This window comes from Rattus norvegicus, chromosome 2 (genome assembly GCF_021556685.1).
Source record: "Rattus norvegicus strain SHRSP/BbbUtx chromosome 2, alternate assembly SHRSP_T2T, whole genome shotgun sequence".
NCBI classification, from domain to species: domain Eukaryota; kingdom Metazoa; phylum Chordata; class Mammalia; order Rodentia; family Muridae; genus Rattus; species Rattus norvegicus.
In genome coordinates this window covers 194,340,689-194,362,696 of record NC_141535.1, presented here as the reverse complement: position 1 = coordinate 194,362,696, position 22,008 = coordinate 194,340,689, and the positions used below count along the sequence as shown (strand labels likewise).

Here is a 22,008-nt window from a genome sequence, read left to right as displayed (position 1 = left end):
GAGTCCCTGCTCTTGAGGCTGGAGAGATTGCTCATGGTCGTGGTTAAAAGCACTGCCCTTCCAGAGGGCCTCAGTTCAATTCCCAGCACCCACTTGGAAGCTCACAATTGTCTATAACTCCAATTCCAACACCCTCATACAGACACACATGCAGGCAAAACACCAATGCACAGGAAATTAGAAATAAATTAAAAAAAAATAGAGTCCCTGTTCTTAATAGCGACTTCCCATTGGCTCCTCCTATAGACAGTTATAATCCTGGAGGTAAGTAGCTTGGCAGCATCCAGGGGCTGTAGGACACTCAGCCCTGGAGAACAAATGAAATAGTCAAGAAAAGGTAGTGCAGGATGTAAAGTAAGTTGGAGCTGTGATAAGCCAGAGTCTGGAGGCAGGAAGGTGGTAACGCTAGAGAAAGAAACACTAGCTGGATCACATTATAAAGGTTCTTGGGGGGTTGGGGATTTAGCTCAGTGGTAGAGCGCTTGCCTAGGAAGCGCAAGGCCCTGGGTTCGGTCCCCAGCTCCGAAAAAAAAGAACCAAGAAAAAAAAATAAAAAATAAAGGTTCTTGGATGCCATGCTCCGGACTTTAACCTTAGTTCTGTTCCAGGCAGGACAATGAACCATGAAGTTAGGAAGTTGGCATAATGAAGAGCTAATGTGGTGATGAGGAAGGCAGACAGAAAGGTAAATATGAAAGATCTTATAAATAAACAGTATAGCCACACACCCCTCAATAAAAATGTTATATGACGATCGTTGCTAGGGAATTTCACCATTGTGTGAATAGCAATCAGCGTACTTACACAAACCGAGATGTACAGCCTAGGACACAGCTTGGCAACATTGTATATACTATCCAATAGACAGCTGAGCTCCTGAACTATTTCCTGGACTGCATGACTGAAGTAGCTGAGACTTGGGAAGATACATAAGCCGGGTGTGATCACTAACTGGATTACTAACTTCGAGCAGCCATGGTGCCCACTGAAAGGATGAAGCAGGAGAATTATTTATGGAGGAAACTGTGAATTCAGTCTAAGGTGTGTGGACTGGAAGCACACACTGGAGGAGATGGCTGGGAGGTAGCTGGCATGTGTGGGCTCAAAGCTCAGCAAAGGTTTGGGCTAGACACCCAGGCTTGACAGACAGGTGGAAGAAGCCACAGATGGGGTCACTCGTGGCAAGTATGTGGAGTGGGAAAGGAGGATAGAAGAATCTGGGCAAGCCACATTTTTAGGAAGGTTTTGGTGTTTTTTCCAATGCCCACTTTTCACGCTCTGGTCAAAGCAAATAACAACACACATGCTTGTCCATCTGCTTTATTTGACAGTTGTTGTAATTTTGGAACTAGTGGGCATCCCTGTGTCAAATGGCCACTTGAGAGTCAGGGGCACAACTTCCATGTTTGGGCTGGAGGAGAGTGGTAATGGAGATGCTGGGGTGGCAGTGAGAGGGCTGGGGCTGAGCCCATCAGGAGTAACTGCTGCCTGGCCCTCCCAGGGGGATAACGAAGACCGAGATGTCATCCCCGGAACCCAGCTTGTTGTTTGGGAGACGCCAGCCACGGTCCCGGGGGATTCCCCGGGCCCCCAGGACCAGAGCTTGGGCCAGAGCTGTATACCTGCCAGGAGTACATGTGTATATTCATGTACCAATACGTATACAAGAAGACAGATACACTGGCCCGTACTGGGGCTCCGAGCTTTGTTTCCCTTTGCCCCTTCCTTCACCAGGACTACCCCCTACCTGCTGGGATCATTGGGCTCATAGGTTGACAGCACCCTGTCCACAGTGGCAGCTACCTCAGAGTCATTGGTCACATCCCATAAGCCATCTGTTCCCAGGACCAGCACATCATCTGGACAGTGCTCATACTGTGTCAGATCATACACTCGTACCTGGTAGGCAGAGAAAGAGGACTGAGGTGTTAAGGAGGAAGGGAGGTTGGAGATAAAAGGGCCCTGGGTAAAAGCCAGTCAGAGCCTCCTAAAGGAAAGAAGGAGTGCTCACTTCAGGAAAGCAGGAGAGGAAAGGCTTGATGGGCAGAGTAGAACTGCAGACCTTAAGGTTGTGGTCTCCCAAGCCCCGTGTCACCCCAATGGTAGCCATTACCCGGGCCTGAGAAAATGAGGGAAAAAAAATGCTGCTATTTAGCTCCTCTCTTAGACTCCCTGAAACCATAGACTCCTCCCACACCTACTGTTTGGTGAAAGCTCCACCTCCCTGGACAAGCTGATATGAGTCTCCCTGCCCTCTCCCACTCTACTCAGGGTTTTACCTTTTTGCCCTCTCCACAGACCAGAGGAAACCTGAGATCCTCCAACTCAATCTTTTTGTAGGCCCTGAGGAGGGAGAGTAGAGGAGGCATCACCCAGGTGGCAAAGCTCCTACCCCTAGGAACCACAACCCCCACACAAACCCTTCCACTCCAGCCTAACCCAGCTCCAGCTTCCACCTTACTGCTGGTGAAGGACTGGTTGCTTTGCCATGGGAACGGCCCCAGCTCTGAGGGAAGTTACCAGCCAGTCATATTCTGGTCCCTGTACAGCATCCTCTGCCCTAGTTCCTTGGGCTGAACTCTTCGGGGAAACTCAAGGTGGGTGAACTCACTGCCCAGCAGTTCTGGTTTCAGAAAGCCCTGAGGTTGGGAAGGGCCAAACAGGAGAGAGTCCATTTCCTTCGTATCACACCCTGACACAATATATAGCTGTTAAATTATAACATATCCTTAAAGTTTACTGCAGGCCACACACTCCTCTAATATAACATGAATGAACCTGTTCATCCCTCACAAACCACTGAGAAAGGGACTTGTCAGAGGTATGATTCATCCCCAGGTAAGCCGGATAGAGAGACCACACTGGAGGAAGAACTAAAGTAACGCCCTTGCTTTGGGCCTTTGTTATTTTCACCCCCACTTCTTTTTTTTTTTTTTTTTTAAAGATTTTATTCATTTATTATATGTAAGTACACTGTAGCTGTCTTCAGACACACCAGAGGAGGGCATCAGATCTCATTACAGATGGTTGTGAGCCACCATGTGGTTGCTGGGACTTGAACTCAGGACCTCTGGAAGAGCAGTCGGTGCTCTTAACCACTGAGCCATTTCTCCAGCCCCCACCCCCACTTCTAATGATACTTCCTTCCTGGGGCTACAAAGAGAGCCCAGGTTCCTTCCTGCTACATCAGCTCTCCAGCTCACCCAGCACCCCACTGTCCCCACAGCACCTTCCCAGGAAGCTCCCAGTGGGAAGCTCTGAGAGGAAAGACTGGGGATAGGGACTTTAGCCTCTCCTTACAAGCAGCTGAAGACGCTGACGCTCTGTCTCTGGTGTGAACTCCCGGGACATTGGAATGATTTCACCATTCCGGACAATGATGGCCCTGCCCAGAGACAGAAAAGATTTGGACCTGGCTTTCTCGGAGAAATTCATACAGAGTGGAGAATTCCATGCAGGGGGACTAGGCCCTCCCCATAATGAACCTGATGATTCCTTGCCTGGGTCCTCATCTCTCCGTCCCTTGTGGGTATGCCGAGCCTTTCTTTAGCCTTTCTTTCTTCACTCCAGTCTTTAATACTTAGCCCACCACCCCCTCACCCTGCATCTCTCATCCTGGGGACTGTCACCCCTGATACGACCACTCTCAAAGCCCTCTTCCCACTCACCTGCTGTCACCTGCATTAGCCACATACATCTTGCCTAGCAGGTATACCACAACCAGTGCACAGCAGCCCCCTTCCACTAGGTGGCCACGCCGCTCCCGAGCCATCTGCTCATCCTGCCAGGTGAGGAAGGGTCAAAGGACACAGAAAAACCTGCAAGTCATGGTCACCTGCCCCACTCCGCACCTCTTCAGACCAGAGTGGAAGAGAGCCACATTGGGTAACAGGACCAAGTTCTGCTCAGGTTCTCAAAGGCAGTGTGGATTCTGGGGTTCACCCACCCACCTCCACCTCGAAGATGTGCCCAGAGTGCCTACTTAGCACATTTTTGGCACAAGCCACCCACTCACCATGAGCTGGAAAGCGTTCTCAATGGCCCCTACTACCAGGCTGTCATGGGTCACTTCCTTCTGTGGGGACCAGGACTGAGGGCTAACCAACTGTGAAGGGCTAGAGACTCCTGGGGTTCCTGGAGTGGATGGGAGACAGAGCGGGGGTGGCAAGGGGTCCTGAAGTATTTCTACTAGATCCTTTAGCTGTTCCCGGATGTGGCGATGCAGGAGCCGGGAAGCCATTTCAGCTGCTCCACCACCTGCGTGCCCATCAAACAGGCCCCAGTAGTAGAAGCTGAATCCCTGGTGAAAAAAAAGTTGAAAGTCAATAGGGATGGAGGGTGGAGGGTGACAGGGCGGAACAAGCCTGTGGACAACCATATAAACATCACACGGGAGGTCTGAGTGCGATATTAAGGCAACTTAGATTTACTCATTTATTCATGCACAGCTCGCTGTGTCAAGAGAAAGAGGAGCCAAGCTCAAAATGTGAAGAATGCAAAGATCAGTACTGATCAGCTAAACCACCCATAAATACACGAGCATCCACATATAATGGAGTAGTAAAACTTCCCTACCAGAACTAATGGAATTGAAGCCACTTAAGGCTTCTGTGGCAGAGGGAGAACCCCTACACTTCTCCAATTTAGGACAGATGCCTGAAACCCCTGGGGAGAAGTGTCACCACATCCCTGGAGGTCAGGAAAGGGAATGAAGTATTACCTGGTTATGGCTAGGCTCCCTGGAGACCCCTGTAATGCTCCTCCGGCTTTCCACATACACGACCTCACAGCAAGCCTGGTCCTCATTGTGCCTGCTCTTGCCAGCATTGATGACCCTGCCAGGCCAGAGTGTCCCACACCAGGTTAGACACCAGATTAGGTCCTGGAATAACCCCTACCTTAGACTCTCACACACACACATCCTCTCCTGCTTGCTGGCCAAGCTGAAAAAGGTCACAGCTGCCTGGGCTCCAAGCCAGAGGGAAGAGGAGAAGGCAGGGCCAGCAAGAAGTACTGTCTGGTGGCAGAATGTACAGCCTCATAGAAAGGCCGGCAACAGTAACTGCCTGCCTCCGTTCCTCCATCCTTGGCAAAGGAGGCTTTCTGGAAGGTGGTGCTGAGGGTGTGTGACCAGACAGGGACATTAAGTTTTACTCCCCTGCCACTCAAAATTCTACATTCCCACCTCCAATCTCAACCAGCTCAGACAGTGATTCATGGGCACGTTCACCTTCATGGGCACATTCACCCTCATCCTAAAACGACCTAGTGAAAGTTCCAGTCTTTCTTAGAGTGGGGAAGTGCTCCGGCCCAAATAAGGTCTGTAGACCCATCCGGACTGGGCAGGAACCTCTCAGCTACAAACCCCTCAGTGACCCCACCTCCCTAGTGGCTTAGCTTGGCTTTCCCCAAAGATGATTTTTAAATATACAGGTTCTGAGAGCACGCTGCCTCTTGGGCTGTGCCCTACCAGTACCAATCTGTCTACAGACCCACAACCAAAGGGAACCGTCGCGCTCTACGGGCGGACCCCTCCCCCGCCCGGGAAGCCAGGCCTTCTGGTGTCGCGGGCTATTTCTGGGTATGGAGGGGGAGGGGACCGGTAAGAAGGACAGGGAACTGGGGCGCTGGGGCCAGGAAGCGGGTGAGCGAGTCTTTCCACTCGCGATCTCCCTGGCAAACCTTCTCAAACTTCCCCTCCCTTAGCCTGTGAACAGCGGGCCGCGACTGGGAACCCGCCAACTCATCCTCGGCGGTGTTCCCTGCGCCCTCCCTGGGGAGAGAACTGTCTTGAGCCGGCGAGGGGGAGGATGGGTAAGGTCCTGAAGAGGGTTGTGGAGGTTGCACCCCGTCCGGGGTATGGCTGGGAGGGGTGCAGGTTCCTGGGATGGTTCCCGGAGCGTCGTGCGGCAGGGGACGCATCCCAGCAGCCGGGATGAGTCTCCTGGGAGAATGGAAGTCCTATCCTCGTCTGGGAGCCCCGGGGGCGCTCACTCGGCATAGCCTGTGCTCCAAGGCAGGCGGCGACCGGTGTCCGGAGGGCTTTGCACAGCCCGGCCTACGTGGTCGTCGGCGCGTCGCAGGCCCCCGGGGCTCAGCTGCAGAAAGGTGGGTCGAGAGAAGCTCACTGGAGTCTCCGCGGTCTTCTGGGGCGCGGGGATCTCGTTCCCAGACTTCGTCCCGGGGCTCTTAGGTGTCTCTAGGGCTCCCGGAGGCGGTGAGATAGCTTTGGGCAGATCTGGAGACTTGGAGCGCTGGGAAGAAGTGCCACTGGAGCTCACCAGGTGCGCCACGGCCGAGCGCACCCGGTTTAGCATGCTGCCTCCGTGCCCCGCCCTCGGCCGTGGGCCCGCCCCCGGAGAGGCCCCGCCCCTAGGGCGCCAGGTGGGCGGTGCTCGCTCTTGGTCCTTGACAAGCTTCCCCAGGCTCTAAGCCACCCGGGAACCGCCCCACCCACTCTTTGCCTCTTCTCCGCATCCCTGCTTTGTCCCGCCAGAGTGTCAGAGGGAAAGGGTCTTTTGTAGGAAGGAAGCGGAACAAAGGAAGCATTTAAGTCGTGCTGTAGGTTAGACATCCGCTGGATTTAATCCGCTAGAATTTGCCCATTATGACGAGGCAGCCTCCTCGCGCTTGGTTCGGGGAGGGCCAGCCAGCATGGGGAGTAATGGAACTGATGACTTCAGAGCAAAACTTCCTCTTGGGTGTGAAGGACTTGGTGTGACAACACTTCGGGTTAGGGCTACAGAATCGAGAGCAGAGAGAGCTGGTGGGAGTCGCTGTGCTAACTAGGCCCGCAGCCGACTACCAGGCACCTGAAGGCACTATTCTCTTTAAAGATCATCTTCTCATTCCAGAGAACTGTCATTTCCATCCCACTTTCTCTGAACCGTTCCCCCATATTTAGACTTCTGCTGGCCAAGTTAGTAAAGCTAACGACATAATAAATAAATACTGAAGGACTGGACTCTCTATAAGGCACGTTCTAGTCATTAGGTCACTACACCAATGACGACGCAAGGCGAGCTACACCCATTTTACAGATGAAGTAGGAGTAGACAGTCTCCTGTTTTGTTCTTTTTTTAGATTTATTATATATAAGTACACTGTAGCTGTCTTTAGACACACCAGAAGAGGGCATCTCATCACACATGGTTGTGAGCCACCATGTGGTTGCTGGGATTTAAACTCAGGACCTCTGGGAGAGCAGAGCCACTGAGCCATCTCTCCAGCCCGTCTCCTGTTCTTTTTTTTTTTTTTTTTTTTTTTTTTTTTCCGGAGCTGGGGACCGAACCCAGGGCCTTGCGCTTGCTAGGTAAGCGCTCTACCACTGAGTTAAATCCCCAACCCCGTCTCCTGTTCTTTTACTAGACTTGCCTAAGATTCACGCAGCCACTGGAGATTCATATCCATTTCAGAACCTGTTACAGATACTGGTTTCTCTGGATTAGGAAAAAGGCGCAGAAGAGAGTGGGACTCTTAAATTCCCACCCTCTGAGGTTGCAAGCAGAAAAGGGATGCTGAGCGAGTTCTCGCTACCGCCAGGGGGAGGCAAAGGCCAGGCGAAAAGCTTGTCTGGGTCGCAGGAAAGCCCACTATTTGGACCCAGCACAGATGGGCTGTTTTTCTCTCTTCTCTAGGGAAGGATTGCTGTCCCGAGTCAGAAAGATTTCTGTGCTTATACTTGGGCTCTCTCATCGATCTCCAACACACAGTTTAACAGAAGTCAAGACCCTTCTTTGAGGGAATCAGCGACTCCCTGTTCTTAACAGAGACTCTACATCAAGGCCCTCAGCTGGGTGATTCCTGGTTATATCCTGGGTTAATAACCTGTGCCTCCTTTCTTGGCCATTTCTAAATAAAAATTCCACAGTGGTCATTCAAAGTACACAGACTCACTGTAACTAAGTCGTCTGAGTATGGGGGAGGAGGTGAGGCGGGTGAAGTTCAGGACAGAAAAATGAAACCACCAGGGTGGACTGGTAAAAGTCAGACTCAAAGAGAGCAGTAGAGGCAGCCAGGGACAAAGAACATATATCCTGCCACTATGAGTGTTTTCTTCCTGTCTGAGAGAAATTGATGCCAACTGTCTGATAAATGACACAGTGTCAGTGGGAAGCCAAAGACCGGAGGAAAAAATAACCTTTCGTTTTATTATTCAGTGTTTCTGGGTCAGTTTACTTATCACCTTTCCGTGTCACCCAGCTTCCGGGCTCTTCACAGCATCCATGGTGTGACTGCAAAGATGGGCCACAAACCTAGGATCTAGTGACCCCTGGACTCCAGTACCAGTTAATGGACAGTGATCCCAGCTGCTCCCCTGGACTCTGGAACCACTCTGGCTCCTGTCCATAACCAAACTCCAGGGTTCTTATGCTTTGAACCCCTCTCCTATTCTTAGACCGTCAGACCTCTCCGGTCATTCCCACACCTGGTCAAAAGACCTCTCCCTAAGGCTGAGAGGGAAGAGCAAGAGGGAAGGAGGCCAGAAAAGCACATTTATGAGATGTGTCCCTGGCTGGAAGCTGAATGACACTCCTCCATTACAAAGAACAGGGAGGGGTTGGGGAGGGGAAAGGAGCAGGGCATTCTCAGAATAAACACAGTGGCATACATCTGTAATCCCAGGAGGCAGAGGTAGAGACAGGATGATCAGAAGTTAGTAACTAGTACTAAGTACTAGCTACATAGTAAATTCCAGGCTAGCCAGGGCCACATAATGAGACTTTATCTTAAAGGGGAAGGGGGAATGGTTTAGTAGGCAAAAGTGCTTACTGTCTGATGACCTGAGCTCAAATCTCAGCACCCTGGAAAGAGAGATCCAGAGAGAGGGAGAGAGAGAAAGGGAGGGAAGGTCCCCACCCCTTGTCCTAGGCTATATGCTCAGGACCCGGAACAAGGCTCCTTCTTTGTTTCTCCCACACTATCAAGTCCCCAAAGCTTGTTTACTCTAACAGGAGCAAACACCTCTCCTGTGAAGAGGCAGATTCACAACACACTTCTACCCTCAAGCGTTCAGTGAATCCAAAACACGAACCTGTCATATTTTTGTAGTTGGGACTGTTGACCCTCTTCCTGATGAAGATACTGGGAACCCCAGATTTTGTTTCCAAGATTGCTGAGAATCATACCCATCACCCACTGGGCCATTCACCAGCTTCTTGAAGCCCTCCAGCCTGGTTCCCCACCCTGGTACTGCCCTTAGTCCTCCCAAGTAGGAGGGCAGCATGTCTATGCTGGAAGTATTTACTAACCCTCCTGGGTGTCAGTCCTCCTGGGTGTCAGCCCTCCTGGGTGTCAGCCCTCCTGGGTGTCAGTCCTCCTGGGTGTCAGTCCTCCTGGGTGTCAGCCCTCCTGGGTGTCAGTCCTCCTGGGTGTCAGTCCTCCTGGGTGTCAGCCCTCCTGGGTGTCAGTCCTCCTGGGTGTCAGCCCTCCTGGGTGTCAGCCCTCCTGGGTGTCAGCCCTCCTGGGTGTCAGTCCTCCTGGGTGTCAGCCCTCCTGGGTGTCAGTCCTCCTGGGTGTCAGCCCTCCTGGGTGTCAGTCCTCCTGGGTGTCAGCCCTCCTGGGTGTCAGCCCTCCTGGGTGTCAGTCCTCCTGGGTGTCAGCCCTCCTGGGTGTCAGCCCTCCTGGGTGTCAGCCCTCCTGGGTGTCAGCCCTCCTGGGTGTCAGCCCTCCTGGGTGTCAGCCCTCCTGGGTGTCAGTCCTCCTGGGTGTCAGTCCTCCTGGGTGTCAGCCCTCCTGGGTGTCAGTCCTCCTGGGTGTCAGTCCTCCTGGGTGTCAGCCCTCCTGGGTGTCAGTCCTCCTGGGTGTCAGCCCTCCTGGGTGTCAGCCCTCCTGGGTGTCAGCCCTCCTGGGTGTCAGTCCTCCTGGGTGTCAGCCCTCCTGGGTGTCAGTCCTCCTGGGTGTCAGCCCTCCTGGGTGTCAGTCCTCCTGGGTGTCAGCCCTCCTGGGTGTCAGCCCTCCTGGGTGTCAGTCCTCCTGGGTGTCAGCCCTCCTGGGTGTCAGCCCTCCTGGGTGTCAGTCCTCCTGGGTGTCAGCCCTCCTGGGTGTCAGTCCTCCTGGGTGTCAGTCCTCCTGGGTGTCAGCCCTCCTGGGTGTCAGCCCTCCTGGGTGTCAGCCCTCCTGGGTGTCAGCCCTCCTGGGTGTCAGTCCTCCTGGGTGTCAGCCCTCCTGGGTGTCAGTCCTCCTGGGTGTCAGTCCTCCTGGGTGTCAGTCCTCCTGGGTGTCAGCCCTCCTGGGTGTCAGCCCTCCTGGGTGTCAGCCCTCCTGGGTGTCAGTCCTCCTGGGTGTCAGTCCTCCTGGGTGTCAGCCCTCCTGGGTGTCGGTGTCAGTCCTCCTGGGTGTCAGCCCTCCTGGGTGTCAGTCCTCCTGGGTGTCAGCCCTCCTGGGTGTCAGCCCTCCTGGGTGTCAGCCCTCCTGGGTGTCAGTCCTCCTGGGTGTCAGCCCTCCTGGGTGTCAGCCCTCCTGGGTGTCAGCCCTCCTGGGTGTCAGTCCTCCTGGGTGTCAGTCCTCCTGGGTGTCAATTTGGAGCCACTGTGGTGAAAACAAAACAAAAAACTGTGCAACTTGAGAATCTCCCAATACACTGGTCACTTCCGGTGCCTGGGAAGCACCTTAAATAACAATTGACTGTACTAACAAAGAACTGGATACACACACACACAGACACACACACACCCACACATAGACACACACACACAGACACACACACACACACACTCACACACAGACACACACACGCGCGCGCACACACACACACACACACACACACACACACACCACCTCCTTTCCTCTTTCTTTCCTTTTAAGATATAGTCTGCCTGGGGTTGGCGATTTAGCTCAGTGGTAGAGCACTTGCCTAGCAAGCGCAAGGCCCTGGGTTCGGTCCCCAGCTCCGAAAAAAAAAAAAAAAAAAAGATATAGTCTGCCTAAGTAGCCCTAGCTGGTCTAGAACCTTGTGTAAACCATATAGACCAAACTTTCGGGCAACTTCCTACCTTCCTATCCCTGACCCCTACTGTGCTTTTCTTTGATTGGGTTTAGGGGTTGTTTGGTTTGGGCTGGGTTTTATTGTATGTATGTATGTTTGTATATATGTATGTATGTATGTATGTATGTATGTATGTATGTATGTATGTTTGTTTGTTTGTTTGTTTTAGATAGGGTCTCACACTTATCGCCTGCCTCGTCTCCCAAGTTCTGGGATTATAGGTGTGAATCACTGTGGTCTGAAGAACTGAATTAAGATTTAATGAGCTCCCATTTAAATAACAGCCTACTGCTGGTCTAGGTGAATACTACTCCTAGCTCCAACGACCCACCACCACCCAGAATACCACCTTCCTACCTGAACCACTGGACTAGGGGCCACATTCCTGGACGTTTTAGTGATCTGCTCTAATTGATGTGTTTTGCCCAAGGAACTGTCCACGAAAGCAGAGTCGGTGGGCTTCTGTTCCTGACTCGCCCTGTGCCACAAGAGGCCGCTGCGGACCAGCTGTGCCTAGGTTCCCTCAGAGCGCCCCCATGCTGTCTGATGTCTGGAAGAAGGCGGCGGTGCCCGCAAGGGCTGGAGCCGCAGGAACGACTCCCAGTGTAGCGACTGCGCGCTCCACAACCTGCAGACGAAAAGCTCGGGAGGACCCAGCCTGGCACCGCAGAACTGCTGCTTTCTGGCCCAGAGCATCCAGGTGCTCCAAGTCGGGGACTCCAGCTTAGCCAGAGCCCCTGCTCTCCTTGGGCGCAACAACTTAGTGACGATCTATCGCAGGAAGAGCTCGAAACCAGACAACATCTAAGCTGGCCACTCCCGCGGAGATCCCGCTTTTGGGAGTCTAGATGCCAAGCTCAGAAGCAGCGAGGACCTCAGGCCAGACGGTTGAAGCAGGGCCACTGATGTGGAACAGGTGGGTACCAGGAGTAAGAATAGATGCTGGAGGGGAACAGAAGTAAGCACAAACAAGATCAAAGGTTCTTGTTGACCTCTTGTTGGTATGGAAGCTGCTCTCCCAGCCTCACCTTAGCCTGAATTGAGAACTGGGGAAACAGCCCAAGGAAACTGATGGATGCGGCCGAACATATCCCAGAAACTTCCTTCTCTTGTATTTTTAGAATGAATGGAATGTCAGAGATCCCAAGTCTCCCATCTTCCCCAGGTTCTTTGAGCATTGGCGTATCTAGGAGAAATGCGTGAGTTGGATCAGATACTATTAGAACTCAACCAGAAACAGGATAGAGAAGGACAAGTAACATTTGCGATGGCCAAAATAAGGGCTCCTGACACAGCCTTGGAAAGGAGACCCATGGGAAAGGAAGCACATCTAGAAGGTTGGGGACACACCCTTACCCAGGGGTAGGCACCACCCCTCTACCCCCACCTGCATTCCCCTCTCTACCTCCCCGCCTGAGATCACCCGCTTGTGTGTTTTAGTTTTACTTCTCACTGGAGAGTGAATGAGGAAAGGACTTTGACAGAGAATGGAGAAGCTCTTGGGGGCTGTGCAGGGAAGCAGAGACCTGTTGCACTGCTAGGCTAGCCTTCTGGAGTAGAACTGAGGGACAGCAGCAGAATTAAGCCAGTTGCAGAAGAGTCCAGGAAGCAAGGCTCAGGATGGGTTGGTGAGAGTTGGAGACAGAGAGAACTTGGAGACCTGAGAATTCTTCCCCAGGGGGCTCTTCTGGGACTAAGCTGGCAGATTCTGTACTCTCCCTGACCTAGCTCTGTCCCAGGCCAGAAAGATGACTGCACTGATTCTTAGACCCTCCCACCCCTGCTTCACCCCTGGAAAAAGAAAGCCCAGCTACTCTTCTCACCATCACTGCCCCCACAGGTCTCTGTAGTCTCGGGGAGGAGGGACAGATTCCCAGAGCAGCAGCGACTGCCTTTGCCACAGGAACAGCCTAAGTTGGAGTCCTTTACTGCTCAGCCCATTGCCCTACTCTCTTCCAAGCTTTCTTTTAGCTCCTTCAGGGGTCTGGCCTCTCTGTATTCTGAACAGCCTCCACATTGCTGCCTCCAGGTGGAATAAGGCCAGCAGGTGAAGAGACAGAGGCCTAAAGACCCAGAAGCAGTAAGTGGGATGCTTGGAGATGGGAATCGAGGGGATAGGCAGCCCTCCAAGGGAGCAGATGTAGCCTTCTCTTTGTCCCCTGATATTCCTAGAACTGTGCTCTCAATTTCTGGGGACAGTGACCAGGCTAACCCTTGACCTCCGGGACCTGTGACCTCCTGAGGCTCTTCCTGTCCCCTTCTGTGGCTAGTTTCCCTCAGCTTCTTTGTGCTTCTATTTTTCTGATTTCCCTCTGGTTCTTACCCACCCTATGGGACAGATGTTGGAGGCCTTGTTTGGTTCATAGAAGAAAGGAGGAAGAGAACATGTGGGCCTAGGGCAGACTTCTGGGTCCTGTCCCATGACAGTCAACCTTGGGCAAGACATTCAACGTCCAATCAAGGGGAAGGGGGTGTTTCTTCCATTTATTTATTTATTATTTTTATGTGTGTGCATGATGTGGTGTGTGTGCATCCATATGAAAGCCAGAGAAGGCTTATTTAATAGAGACGTCCTGCTCTGTCACTTACTCCGTTCAGTCAGGGTCTTTCCCTGAATCTAACTCTAGGCTGTCCAGCAGTCCAGTCATCTTTTTACATCGTCTAGTTTTTCATATCTGTGTTGGTGTTCTCATGCTTGCTCAAAGTCCTCTTACTCACTGAGCTGTCCCCCTCAGCTCTGTGTTTTGTGTTTGTTTATTTGAGACAGGATCTTCCTATGTAGCCCAGGCTAGACTTGGAACTCACTATGTAGATCAGGCTGGCCTCAAACTTCCACGATCGATGTGCTGTTGCTTCTGAAGTGCCAAGATTATATATTTGCCATAACAACAAGCTTTCATTCCTTTCTTTTAAAAATGTTAATTGTGTTTCAGATTGAATTGTACTGCTAATACAGTCCCATAATTTGAAACTCAAACATGTAAAAGAAAGAAATTGGTGGGGGTAGGGGGAATAATTCATCTTCCTACTTACAACCTTCTAGCCAAGCAAAAATTTCCTTTCTCAATGGCAAACTGAGCTGGTGTATACTTATTAAGTAACACACACACCCTCTCCCTATACGCACAGCGTATTCACTGTGTACGAACCATGCCCTCCACACACACTTGTTGCTTTTTTCCCTCTTGTAAGACTGGTTTCTCAGAAGAGTCTACTGCATACATCATTACAAAGTTCCTCAATGGCTTTGGTTTTCTCTGTGTTCTGTTCTGTCCTGTGTTCGCAGCCATCTGGGGGAACTGCCTTTTCAGATTCTCCACAGTGTACTCAGCTCCTCCCTCTACTGATGGCTTGTTGTATCTAGACTTTTGGAACTTTATTTGTAAAATGGATAATAGCAAGAGCACCGGGATATCACCAAGAGCACACAAGTGGAGTGTTTGGGTCAAGAGCTTAAAAACTAGGAGCCAGCGTCATTGTCCAATTCAGGGTACAGCCCTTTAATTTACTCTGCCAGATCTCTTAAACGTCTCCTCCACAGGCTCCCCCTTCCTGTTCCTTGATCCTTCGCTATCAGTGATCATATCCTACAGTGACATTGTGCCTGACCACAGCTGCCTGGAGATAAGGTATGCATCCTGCTTAACCTCGGGCCTCTAACCTTCCGTCATAGAGAAGGAACTGAGTGCAGAGGGAGCATCTGTTTTGGGCTAAGTGGGGTATGTACTTCTCTCCACAGAATGGCTGAGAGGTCCACCAGCAACTGGAGCCCAGGCAGCTGGGTGCTAGCACTGTGCCTAGCCTGGCTGTGGACACGTCTGGCCTCTGCTTCCTTGCAGCCTCCAACATCCACAGGTTTGGAGAAGGTGGTGAGATGAGGGAAGGGGTTTTATAGAATGTCTGGAGAGCTAGAAGGCACTCGAGCCCTTCCCACAAAGCAGGTAGATCTCTGGGGCAGAGTAAAACCTGCAGGTGTGACTCCTGGAGTCATTCCCCAGGACACCGTCCTCTTCCATTACCCAGTCTAGAAGGCCTGGGAGGACCCCTTGGTACCATCTCTTCCAGGGGAAGGTGTTCTGCAGTGAGGCTCTCGGGTGGAGGCTTAAGTCTAGTCTCCTGGCCTAATTCTGGGGTTTTCCTTCTGGGATGGCTAAAGCCTCTGTAAGCGGATGATCCTCCCCCACGCATTGTAAGCTCTGGGGCCCTTGCCCTCACCCTGAGAAAGTGGAAGGTGGGGGCTGGTGTGGAACTCCAGCTTTCAAAGAGTCATGAACATAGCTTCAGGGGGGTGGGGCGGTAACAGGAAAGTTTCCTGTTTCTCTCTCTCTCTCTCTCTGTGTGTGCGTGCGTGCGTGCGTGTGTGTGTGTGTGTGTGTGTGTGTGTGTGTGTGTGTGTGGTGAAGGTATGATCTCAGTCTTCACCTCACCTCTATAGCAGAGAACACTACCACTGAGTTGCAGTTCCAGCGCTGCATAGCTCGAATGACTTTTTCGTGAGCAAGGAGGGAGTGAGGACCTGCAGCAGGGTAGGAGGGAGGGAGGAGGGCAGGGCTGGGGGCCTGGGGCTCCTGATCCTTTAACTTGGCCCTTTCAGTCCTAGTGAAGCAGGGCACCTGTGAGGTGATTGCCGCACATCGCTGCTGTAACCGCAACCGTATCGAGGAGCGCTCCCAAACGGTCAAATGCTCCTGCCTTTCTGGCCAGGTGGCTGGCACAACAAGAGCAAAGCCCTCCTGTGTGGACGGTGAGTGAGAGGCCAGGCCCTGGGCAGCCTGGGCAGAGCAGAGATAAGAAAGTCCATTTAGGCCTTGCCATCTGCTGAGGATCCAGTTTCAGAGCCGTCTTAAGGCTTACCTTATCTGTCTCAAGTGATGGAGTCATCTTGGAGGAGAGGGCAGACCTGGCCCAGCCTGTGCCACAGAGGAAGAAAGCTCTTGTTACAGGTCACATACATACTTGCCACCTGGCCCATCCCCTCAGACCAGCTTCTCAGGCCCCACACTCTTCTAGGGAGGTCCTCTTCCACAAGTCTATTATTATCAACCTGCTCTGTGTGGAACATGTGATCCCTGACACCGCACACCCACTTTCCTTGCTTTCTGTGCACACTTGTGTTGTCGCGCTCTCGTGGCATCCAGATCCTCGCCACAGCCGTGCTCAGTAGCTCACACAGCAGCTTGTGCACGCCTGGATGTGACTTGAAGACTAGCTCAAATACACTAAGGAGGGCACTTAGGATGCTACCTCGGTGCTAACGACAGCTGCCCCAGACTCAGTTTCTTCTGCCACCTAGCTTGATGCCCTCCTCCTACTTTGATGAAATTGACTGGGATAGACCCCAGTCCTCAGCCTAAGTACAGTGCTGCCTCCTGGTCTGCCCAGAGTAGGGGGAGGACAAGGGGAAGGTGGCCATCAAAGCCTGCGGCATGTGGGAACCTCACTCACAGGCCAGCTGTGCCCAGTGCTGTGCTCCCAGACCTTAGAGCCACACCTGCCTCCTGCCCCACAGCGTCCATCGTCCTGCAGAAGTGGTGGTGTCAGATGGAGCCCTGCTTGCTGGGGGAGGAGTGTAAGGTGCTCCCGGACCTGTCAGGGTGGAGCTGCAGCCGAGGACACAAGGTCAAAACCACCAAGGTATTGAGATGGACGGCTCATCCTCCCGTCCTGTTCCCCCTTCACCTGAGGTAGCAGAGGGGCCGAGTCCTGGAGGGCCAGGACTGCAGTGTCATAAGTTGGGTACTTGAATCATGAGGACACATTCCAGACAGTCTCCTAGGTACTGCTACTGGTGAAGGTATGGCTGCCTTGGCTTTCTCCTGTTTGCTTCCCATGGGTTTACCCCTAGAAAATACCAGGTCTTTTAAAACAAAATGGAACAGGGCACAGAGGCACACATCTGTAATCCCAGCACTCAGGAGCAAGATCGGGAGTTCAAGGCTAGCCTGAGCTACATGATACCTGAATCAAAAACAAACAAACGAAGGGGGAATGTAGAGACTGAGGAAATTACCTAGGCCATCCAGGGAGGAATTTATCCTTCTATCTGAATTACAGAAACTGTAAGCCCTCTGCCTGCCACCTCACCACAGACTGTCCCCTGTCACCTACACTTCTCCTACCCACTCCCCTCCCCTCCCACTCCTACTCTCTGCACTTCCTGACTGCCCTCCTCTAGTCAGATTGCTGTGTCCTCAGTGATAGCACCTAAGATTATCATCACAGCTTGCTGCCTGCCCCACAAAACAAGGGGTAATTAAAATTTTATCAAACTCTTTAGCAGTTCCATGTGCGCAGTGGCTAATTAGTTGCATGCCATTGCCATTGTCATCTGTGAGAGTGAGTGACATTTCCCTGCAAGCCAAGGCAGTGTCCCTGCCCCCCCAGCTCCACCATGCACAGCAAGCAGGCTAACAGACTGATGCAAAACCACTTCTAGGGTTCTGAGGAACGTGGAGGTTTTCATAGACCACATAACACCAGGGAGCTACAGTAGGAAAAGGCTTGGGGGCTGGAGAGGTAGCTCAGTGGTTAGGAGCACCTTTTGCTTTTGCAGAAGACCCAGGTTCGACTTGCAGCACCTGCATGGCAGCCCAGTACTGCCTATAACACGGTCCTAAAGGGTCCAATACACTCTATGGTCTCCTTGGGCATCAGACACACATGTGGTCCATACACAAATGTCCATGTAGGCACAATAGTCGTACACACAAAACTTAAGTGGGGGCGGGGGAGCAGTTGGCTGACTAAAAGTCAGGACAGCCTGTCTGTAGGCAGCGAAGGGGGACAGCCATTCTGAGAATGTTTATTAAGACTTGTAAAGTGAGACCTATCACAGAGTCAGGGACATTGGCCATATGGTTACAGGCCCAAAAGGCAGATCACTGCCTTTGCAATTTGTGTAGTGACTCAGAAGCCAATGACAGGCTTGGCTGACTGGCATCAGCATGGACCACCAGGCCACATGTGCTCAGCTTTGGTGGCTTTAGGAGAATGGCAGCAGCGACCTCTAGGTGACTTGCCTGTGCTGGGGCTCTCTGGCATGCTACAATGACTGGTTTCCTAGTGCTTTCTCAAACCTTCTTCTACCTGGTCACTTGCTTTCCAGGTCACACGGTAACTCTCGGAGGTCAAGGCTGAGGCTTTGACTCAGCTTGGGACTGAAGAATGGCCTCTGGTCACCAGACAGCAGATAGGAGGACTCACTCACCCGGACACGTGTCCTTGTCAAATGTAACATAAATCTGTCAGGGCCCTGTTAGCCACACTGTTAGGCAGAAATGCTTGATCTTCAGCCACATACTTAGAGACCTCTGCTCTCCTATGAACAAAGGCCAACACACAAACCTACCCTTAAGGAAAACCTTGTCAAGTTAGGGAGTGGATGACAGATACTTTAAAGTGTCTGGTGCCATGGTTTCTGAGTCACTTGCAGTGGGTACAGTGCGGGTGGGGTGGGTGGATGAAATTCTCACAGATCTTCAGCCATCCCCCGATCGCTGGACACAAAGTCATGAGGTCACACCAGTATCTTCCCATCCTGGCCTTCCCAGCAAACCTGCACCCCAGCCAGATGCTAAGATGTGAGAGGAAAACACTGTCTCCTGATGCCGAGCCCATGGGATCTCTTTTGGACAGTGCCAGAAAGTAGAGGTGAGGAGCTCTTCAGCTCAGCTCTGCCGAGGCACGGTGGCACTCACAGCCTTTGCTGTCTATGGGATGGACAGGACCTCAGTCAGAGTCAACCCCTACCTGAACTTCAGGCGTTTGGTTGCCTGTTTTAATGGATAAGAAAACCTAGACACAGAAGGATGAGATGGCTTGCCCAAGATCTCACAGCTTGGGCTTCCAAAACATGACTGTTGAGATTCCAGCCCAGGCCTTCCATGGACATTTTATCTAAACAGTGAGACCAGCAAACACTGTCTGCAGCAATGGCAGCAGGATGGCAGCAATGTGATCTTTGGGAGATGGGACTTTGACCACTTCAGTCCCCCAAATCCAAACAGGCCACATGACAGCCCAGAGGGAACTCAGCCCAGTGGCAGCTGAAGCAGTGTGAGCAGGTGCCCACCTCTGGCTGTCTGCTTCCCGGAGCTTCAGCCATCCCCCTACATAGGTACCTGTCAGAGGGCAGAGGGGCAGTCCAGAGGACAGCCCAACCTTGAAGGTCTCCACAATCGGGCTGGCCTCCTGGATGGCTTGGGGGTGGCATGCTGGCTTGCTCTTATTCCCAAGGCCTCAAGAAGTGGTATATGTTAGAGACCAGCCTGGATGATGGTCCCTGAGAAGGCAAATCAGTGATAGTTTGCACTGGAGTCTCGGTGCCCCATCTCTGCCTGTTTCTCTAGGCATTTGGCTAAGACTCTGATGTCACCCCACCTCAGGGCATGCTTTTGGTTTTGTTAAATGAGATGACAGTGATGTTATCTTTCGAAGTCAGGCCTCTGTCAGTCTGCTTGTAGCAAGGTCACAGGCCAGGGTCACCATGGAGAGGTCCACGGCTGTCATGGACTCCTTCACACTGAAGAGTGGAGGCCGGAGGATATGTTACGTCTCCGTGACATATTCTTTGTTGTGTTCTTTTGTTCCATTTTGTTTTTAAAAACATTACAGAATTGTCAATGTCATCTTTAGCTCTAGGGGTGGAGGGAACACATTGTGGCCCATTTCAGGTGTTTGTCACCCTTCCCAGGGGACATTGAAGGCCTGGGATGGCCTCCCAGCCTCCTGGCTCACCCCTCTGTACCAAGGAAACCTGAGCGCAGGGCTGGGCCTGGGTTTGTTTTCCTCCTAATGCTCAGAGAGAGATGGGTGAGTGAATTATTTAGGTTACAGCTTCAGCAGAGCCAGACAATGAAAAAGTGTGCTTTCCTGGAGGCCCGAAGGTAGGCTCTGTAGGTGACAGAGAGCTCAGTGGCAGAACACTGAAGGAAAGGTGGACTCTCCATTCACTCGCTCCTGGACTGTCACCCCAGTGTCAGCACCCCTGCTCCACCCTGGCTTGCTATCCACATGAACTGGGTTAGAATGGAGAGTATGGAGATGGGGCTCTCCTGTGAGCTGCCAGCCTCCTCCAGCCCTACCTGCCTCAGTGTCCTGATTCTGTACCTTCTCTGACCCCCAGTCTCCCTCCCTCCCTCCCTAGCCAGGCATTCACTGGGTGAACTCTGAACCGAGGGAGCATGTGTACATTGCCAGGAAAGTACCACGTAAAAAGCTCTGGCAAAGAAAAGCTCCAGACCCCCCTGCCCCCAACTCCAGCTCCCCAAAATTCTGTATCCAACGGAGTCCAAACTTGTGTAGGTTTTGTAGCTATGCAAAGAACATTCTAGAAATAAATGGAGTTTTTTTGGAGCACAGGGGTTCCTGTAGTTGTCTGTCTTCCTTCTCCCTCCTTGGCAAGAGCATCTCAGATCCTCTGACGTCTGCTGGGACCCCAACCCTTCAGCTATGCAGACCTTAGGAAAGCTGGCAACTATTAAATCATATGACTGATTTCTGCTGACCTCCTGGCAGTATCACTGGAGTCTGTGAGTGACGTCCTGATTAAGAACCCAAGGCTACAGCTCCTTAAAATCAGAGTTATAGGATTGCAAAGGGGTTTAGAAGCCAGTTAGCCAAACTCTCTGATTTGCCAGCCTAGGAGAGGGTAGCTCAAAAAGGTTAAATAATTTGCCCAAAGTTGCACAGCCTGTTGGTGGCATGTCCTTGCTCAGTGACGCAGCACACAGTTCTTTCCATTATTGTCCATCCCTTTGTACTCCAGAGCAGATGAGAACTTGGAAGGGGAACAGGGTTTTTAACCATGACTGTGAGTCTCATTCTAGACTTGCCCAACACTGTGAGAGCAAGGGGCAGAGGGAAGAAAAACAGGAAACACACAGTGGTCACAGACACATAGGAAGGAAGAAGGGGAGGGGTGGACATCACCACTTCAGAATGTCAAACCACACAGCAAAACTGAACAAGGCTGATGCCTCATGAAGGAGAACTGGTCTCTGTCCTCTCTGGAGGAGGTGACACAGAGCTTTGCCAGTCCTTGGCAAACCGGCATGGTGGTTCATGCCCATAGCCTAGGTACTCAGGAAGCAAGCAGGAGGATGGCAAGATGGAGGCCAGTTTCGACCTAACAGAGACCCTGTCAAAAGAGGAAAAACAACAACAACAACAACAACAACAACAACAACAACAACAACAACAACAACAACAACAGAAAAGAATTTGAAACCTTGAGGAACCTTGAAGCTGCCTTGATAACCCCAGGTTCTTTATGTCCTATGGGGGGGATTGCAAACTAAAGCACATGGGGTTTTTGTTTGTTTGTTTTTTGTTGTTGTTTTGGGGTTTTTTTCAAATAAAGTTTTATTGAAACATGTGTGCTTACTATTTTTTGCCTATGACCATTTTTGTGCTATGACAGCATATTTGAGTCATTGTGAAGAGACCACATGACTCTCAAAATCTAAGTAAGTCGGGGGTTGAGGATTTGGCTCAGTGGTAAAGTGCTTGCCTAGGAAGCGCAAGGTCCTGGGTTCGATCCCCAGCCCCGAAAAAAAGAAAAAGGAAAAAAAAAATCTAAGTAAGTCACTGGAAACCTTTAGCTAGTCTTTGAATCAGTATTTTGCTGTAGCCTTCTGAACGTGAATACTCTCAATCTGTAAAATGGTGGTTCCATTGGATTCCAGCGTTTGGGGAGGTTTTTGTTTTTTGTTTTGTTGCTTTGTTTTTTTTCCCTTTGATCCTGAACCTGTGTGACCTTAAATCCTTTCCATGGCCTCTTGTGATGTCTAACAACAACAACAACAAACATAGACTCGAAGTCGAAGACGGAGCCGAGAGGAAGATGCAGAACTGATGGACACGTCTCAGATACTTCATAGCCCACATCGATTAGGTTGCTCTTCTCCCAGTTCGCGCAACTGCTATTTTTGAACTTCAGGACAACTGCGCGTGCATCCTCATGTAAAGATGGGACCGTGCATTCGTGTGAGTGGCTGGCGTTTCTACGGCAGTGGGTTTTA

The 22,008-nt window shown here is 51.7% G+C and overlaps 2 protein-coding genes across 20 annotated transcripts; one reads left to right on the top strand and one right to left on the bottom strand.

Moving 5' to 3' along the window:
• Positions 1-1,304: 1,304 nt before the first annotated feature.
• Positions 1,305-6,617, bottom strand: Ppm1j (protein phosphatase, Mg2+/Mn2+ dependent, 1J). 9 transcript variants are annotated; one of them, XR_015661444.1, is made up of 11 exons: positions 6,458-6,597; positions 5,995-6,254; positions 4,721-4,835; positions 4,016-4,300; positions 3,669-3,781; positions 3,301-3,385; positions 2,457-2,639; positions 2,280-2,343; positions 2,012-2,119; positions 1,748-1,899; positions 1,305-1,622 (listed from the first exon to the last, which is right to left on the bottom strand). XR_015661444.1 is itself a non-coding variant. In XM_087620091.1 (11 exons), the coding sequence occupies exons 1-11, from the start codon at positions 6,572-6,574 to the stop codon at positions 1,472-1,474; spliced, it is 1,569 nt and encodes a 522-aa protein (XP_087476217.1). In that variant the 5' UTR covers positions 6,575-6,617; the 3' UTR covers positions 1,305-1,471. The 9 variants fall into 9 exon arrangements, 6 of the variants coding, with proteins under 6 accessions (XP_087476217.1, XP_087476227.1, NP_001005540.1 ...); XM_087620091.1 differs by having other exon boundaries at positions 2,521-2,639; positions 6,458-6,617; XR_015661446.1 differs by lacking the exon at positions 2,012-2,119.
• On the top strand, positions 5,605-21,362 carry Tafa3 (TAFA chemokine like family member 3). 11 transcript variants are annotated; one of them, XM_087634634.1, is made up of 9 exons: positions 11,540-11,687; positions 11,768-11,903; positions 12,109-12,186; positions 13,017-13,067; positions 14,529-14,616; positions 14,727-14,842; positions 15,582-15,731; positions 16,497-16,621; positions 18,093-21,362. In XM_087634634.1, exons 6-9 carry the CDS (start codon positions 14,728-14,730, stop codon positions 18,102-18,104), a joined length of 402 nt encoding a protein of 133 aa, XP_087490760.1. In that variant the 5' UTR covers positions 11,540-11,687; positions 11,768-11,903; positions 12,109-12,186; positions 13,017-13,067; positions 14,529-14,616; position 14,727; the 3' UTR covers positions 18,105-21,362.
• The last annotated feature ends 646 nt before the right edge of the window (positions 21,363-22,008 follow it).

Bases quoted from the DNA above. Each gene is read 5' to 3' on its own strand.
- Tafa3 (XM_087634626.1), top strand. The intron at 14,843-15,581 runs GTTTGGAGAAGG...TGGCCCTTTCAG, and splicing joins GCAGCCTCCAACATCCACAG to TCCTAGTGAAGCAGGGCACC. The intron at 16,622-18,092 runs GTATTGAGATGG...CTTGCTTTCCAG, and splicing joins ACAAGGTCAAAACCACCAAG to GTCACACGGTAACTCTCGGA.
- Ppm1j (XM_087620091.1), bottom strand. From the start codon at position 6,574: ATGTCTAACCTACAGCACGACTTAAATGCTTCCTTTGTTCCGCTTCCT. The intron at 2,640-3,300 runs GTAAGGAGAGGC...TCCCAACCTCAG, and splicing joins GTCAGCGTCTTCAGCTGCTT to GGCTTTCTGAAACCAGAACT. The intron at 1,900-2,011 runs GTGAGCACTCCT...TCTGCCTACCAG, and splicing joins TCCTCTCCTGCTTTCCTGAA to GTACGAGTGTATGATCTGAC.